Consider the following 4,409-nt stretch of genomic DNA (forward strand, 5'->3'; position numbering starts at 1 on the left):
GGTACAACTTACTCATCACCATCCAATACAATTCATATAGCATATATTGAGCCCACATCTCATACATTTCAAGTAGGTACCTGTACCACTCACCACATGGTCATAAATTTTCTCATTTTAATACATATCATAAATCTTTCGTTGAATCATTTGGAATATTACCGGATACTCAATAACCCTGAGCCTGGGGTAAGATGCCAACGCCATGTCTAATAGGTCTTACATTGGCTTTCATATATCGAGGCCGATGCCATGTCCCAGACAGGTCTTACACTAGCTCTCATCTATCGGTGTCGATGCCATGTCCAGACAGGTCGTACACTATCTTGTATATCTTGAGGCCAATGCATGTCCCACACATGTCTTACACTGGCTCACATACCACCCAATGTCATGGTACAAATATCCAAGTCTATTCCAAATGTTCAACCGGAAGTCTTTACTACATTAATTTCTCGACATGCATTCTCATAATCACAATCCAGCAATTCATGCAATATCAATTCAATCATACATCATAGCAATATAGTTGCATTATTAACATACAACTTACCTCGGATTACAAAATGTAAGCGACTAGACAATTTAATCTACTTGCTTGGCCTTCCCTCGGTCTAGGTTCAGATTTTGTATTTCTTAATCTAAAATAATAAGAATTCACAAGTTTAATCATTTTATCGATCTATGTACTCAACAATTTATAATTGGGCAAAATGACCATTTTGCCCCTAGACCCGAAAATCTATTTTTATCACATTTTCTCATTAATCAAGCCTAGACGAATACTTTTTATACTAGCAGCAGCCCACAATTCTCATTATTTCAAACATTTATTACCTATTTTACAACTTATGCAAAATGGTCCTTAGTTAGGTTTCCATGAAAACTACTTCACAAAAGTTGTTTATTTCACAATCATGTTTCATTTTCTTCCATAAAATTTTAGAAAACAACATGAACACTCTCATGGTAAAAGCCTATGCTTTTAACCATTTTGCAAAATAGTCCTCTCATTTGAAAGCTCATGCTACAAGGATTCTAAAAGTACAAAAATCATGAAGAAAGACCATCAAAATCACTTACTTGTGAGGGTTACAAGTTGCTGAAATTTTCAAGCTTTCAAACCTCTATTTTTCTGGTGTTTTTCGGTGGAGAAGAAGATGAAAGAGGGATGATATCATATTTCTTTTATTTTATTTTCTTTTTTGCCAAATAAGTCACCAAACTTCACCTAACATTTGACTATTTTAATTTCTTTGTCTCATGGTCGGAAAAGCACCATCCTAGGGTCTATTTGCACTTTAAATACTCCTAATTTATAATCCACGACCATTTAACACTATTTGCTAGCAAATCACAACTTTTTCCCTTTATGCGATTTAGTCATTTTTCAAAATTAAGCTCACACACGCTAAAATTACTTCACCAAATTTTTCATGCACTGACATAATCATGCTATAACACCAAAATAATAATTCAATAATTTCTCTGACTTCAGATTTGTGGTCTCAGAACCACTGTTCCGACTAAGCCCAAAATCAGACTGTTACACCCACCTCTACCAATTACTTATCAGTATAAGGGATTTATGGGTCCTAATCGTATTAAGTTAAAGTCCATTCCAAGAAGGGTTAGCTCAACAATTGTTACTACTCCAAATTTAGACATATTTCCCTTTGTTGCATATGTCTCTTCCCCGAATGATTCCCTTCCAAACTCATGTGCCTATTGGTCTATCTTGCATCAACTCAAAGGGGATTGATCTATAATATTTCGCTTTAAATAATAGAGAGATTAAAGGATCCGATGAAGTTATTATTCACCACGCTTGCTTGCTTAATACCCAAACCTTCCTCTGAAATGAGGGTATATAATTTCTCTCAACTACACAGATACAGTTTCAATTGGCCAATATCATACCCCCCACCAAAAGAATTAAATAATCTTATCAATTGTATCACAAGCCGCAGATTTAAAGGAGGAAAACCTATAAAAAGGTATCAAAGCTAACCTTCCACTTGGCAATCGCTTTCCATAGTGTTAATTTGTTATTAATTTTATCATTGATATCCGGAAGAAATCATTCTACTTCTACAGTTTCCTATCTCTACTCTTAAATATTTGTTTGGCCTATCAACTCTTTTAATATTTAGGAATCCAAGATATCACATTTTCTCCTAGAAGTTGATAAAAGGATTGAGGCGAAACTCTAATTTGTCATAATTTATAACTCGATCTGTCTTTTTAACTTTTATGATTCCAAAATATCACATTTTCGCCTACAAGTTGATAGAAAGATTAATAAGAAGCTCTAATTTGTAACAATTTATAACTCGACCTAATAAGATATAAAACTTCATCAAATACTCTTTAAAGTTGAATCTTTTTAAGTAGAACTCTTTAAAGTAGAAGTTGACTTTTAAATGAAATAAATTTATTATCTTCACTTATGTAAATTTTACTAAGATAAACTATACAAATGTGAATAAAAAATTATCATATGTTTCATTTGTTTATTTTAACATTTTTTTTAAAAAATAAATTAAAAATAAGTAACTATAAAAGATTTCAGTATGAATATATCAATAACAATATCAAATATTTATAAATTTTGAAAATCATAATTTTCTCAGCATAGTTTATAAAACTCAAATTTTGTTTATTTCTAACCAAGCTTTCTAGAGGCTAACTAGTTAATGCTATCGTGCTGGTATATGGGCATCCAGGCAATTTGATTCCCTAGTTTTAATATTGTTTTATTGTGAAATTAACTAAGAAGGATTATGGAGAAAATATAGGCATTATTCTCCGGTGTGCTAAATTATCAACAAACACTAGTACGTACTACCACTACTACATATTTATTTATATCACATCTTGGTTTTTTTTTCCCATGATCCCTCAAACCCATTTAATTACTATTTCCCAACTGCTCCTACCTTTTTCTTTTTTGAGCCTTTAATTTATTTGTTATTGTGGTAGCAATTTTGGAAAGAGGTTGTCTACTTATGTTCACTTCAACACCAATTTATGTGTTCACTTTAACTTATTAATTCCAGAATTCCTTAACATCATCAGTGTTGCCCCAATATTATACTTCAAATCATATATAATTTTGATACCAGAATTAATGACTACTATTTCCTTAGGTGACCACTTCCGAGATGCTCTCGCTTTCTAAATTACTGGACTATTCAAATTATAAAATTATTTTAGCTTTAGTACAACTAAAAATTGAGTTATTTACATTTTGTTTGTTAAATTATCATCTTATAGTTTAGTCAATTAACTATTAAAATGTAATATTATTCTTATGTTAACTTCCAAATTCAAGAGAGACTTAGGCCCCTAAAATCAAATTAAATTTGGGTTATAATATTTCATAATATCTGATAATGCTAAATAATTAGCAAAGAGTAGGAAAATTATTGTAACCTTAGAAGCATTTGCTTTTGGATTTTCTAAAGCTTGTTATTTCCGACAAATATATTTACAAGTATCCCCAACCTTAAACCCAATGTCATTAACACAAATAATTAAAAGGAAAAACAATTAAAAACATTATACCATCTACATTAAATTCCTAAAATGCCACCACCACCAACCGCCATTACAGCACAGCTTCAGCTTTACCTTCTTCACCACCTCCTGCATGATTCATCCCATAACCTAACAACGTTGCCGTTTAACGCCGTCAAATCCTGATAACGGTACCACCCTGCTTCCCCTTTCCTCAACCTCAACACTCTTTCCCAACTCTCCCACCACTCCCCGCAGCACCTCCCTTCACCACCGTCACTCCATTCCGTTACCGTCATCCCACCGTCGACGTCTACGTCATCATCCACGTAATAAACAGTCAACTTGATTTTTCCTCCTTTGGTCACCAACTGCGAACCGCTTGTTTCTGAGACGGAAGCTGGAGGGGCCGGGGGAGTTGAAACTGAAGCTGAAGGGGTCGGCTTTTCATCGGCGCCGAGAATCGGTCGAGACTCATCATGGGCACGATCAGAAATAGACACCGAGAGCTTCTGGTCATTACTTTGAACGGAGGCGCCGACGACGGCTCTTATCCTCCAAAAACTAACCGCAGCAGTGAGAACAGCAATCCACGTCCACAGATTATGAATAACCGTGAAAATCCCAAAACTCACATAGTTAAATGCCAAAGCTTCGAGTGGAGATTCCAACACCTGATTCATTTTTGTTTGGTCCGCCAACTCTAAAATTCGGCTGTCTGAAGATATTCTAGTCTTGGTTCTGTTTCTGTGTTTTATAAGGGAAACTAAAAATCAGAGGCCTATAGAAATGGTAACGTAGAGGAGAAAGAGAACACGACAAAGAAAGCTAGGCCATAGATGGAGAGAGCAAGTTGAGGAGATTAATGGAGATGCTAATTTGCTAAGATT

At 34.3% G+C, this 4,409-nt stretch overlaps 1 protein-coding gene across 1 annotated transcript; it reads right to left on the bottom strand.

Moving 5' to 3' along the window:
• Nucleotides 1-3,445: 3,445 nt before the first annotated feature.
• On the bottom strand, nt 3,446-4,409 carry LOC107962187 (uncharacterized). The gene has a single exon (XM_041115568.1). The coding sequence runs from the start codon at nt 4,200-4,202 to the stop codon at nt 3,639-3,641; it is 564 nt and encodes a 187-aa protein (XP_040971502.1). The 5' UTR covers nt 4,203-4,409; the 3' UTR covers nt 3,446-3,638.

This window comes from Gossypium hirsutum, chromosome A06 (genome assembly GCF_007990345.1).
Source record: "Gossypium hirsutum isolate 1008001.06 chromosome A06, Gossypium_hirsutum_v2.1, whole genome shotgun sequence".
Classification (NCBI taxonomy): domain Eukaryota; kingdom Viridiplantae; phylum Streptophyta; class Magnoliopsida; order Malvales; family Malvaceae; genus Gossypium; species Gossypium hirsutum.

Excerpts from the sequence above, each read along its gene's own strand:
- LOC107962187 (XM_041115568.1), bottom strand. The coding sequence starts at position 4,202 with ATGAATCAGGTGTTGGAATCTCCACTCGAAGCTTTGGCATTTAACTAT.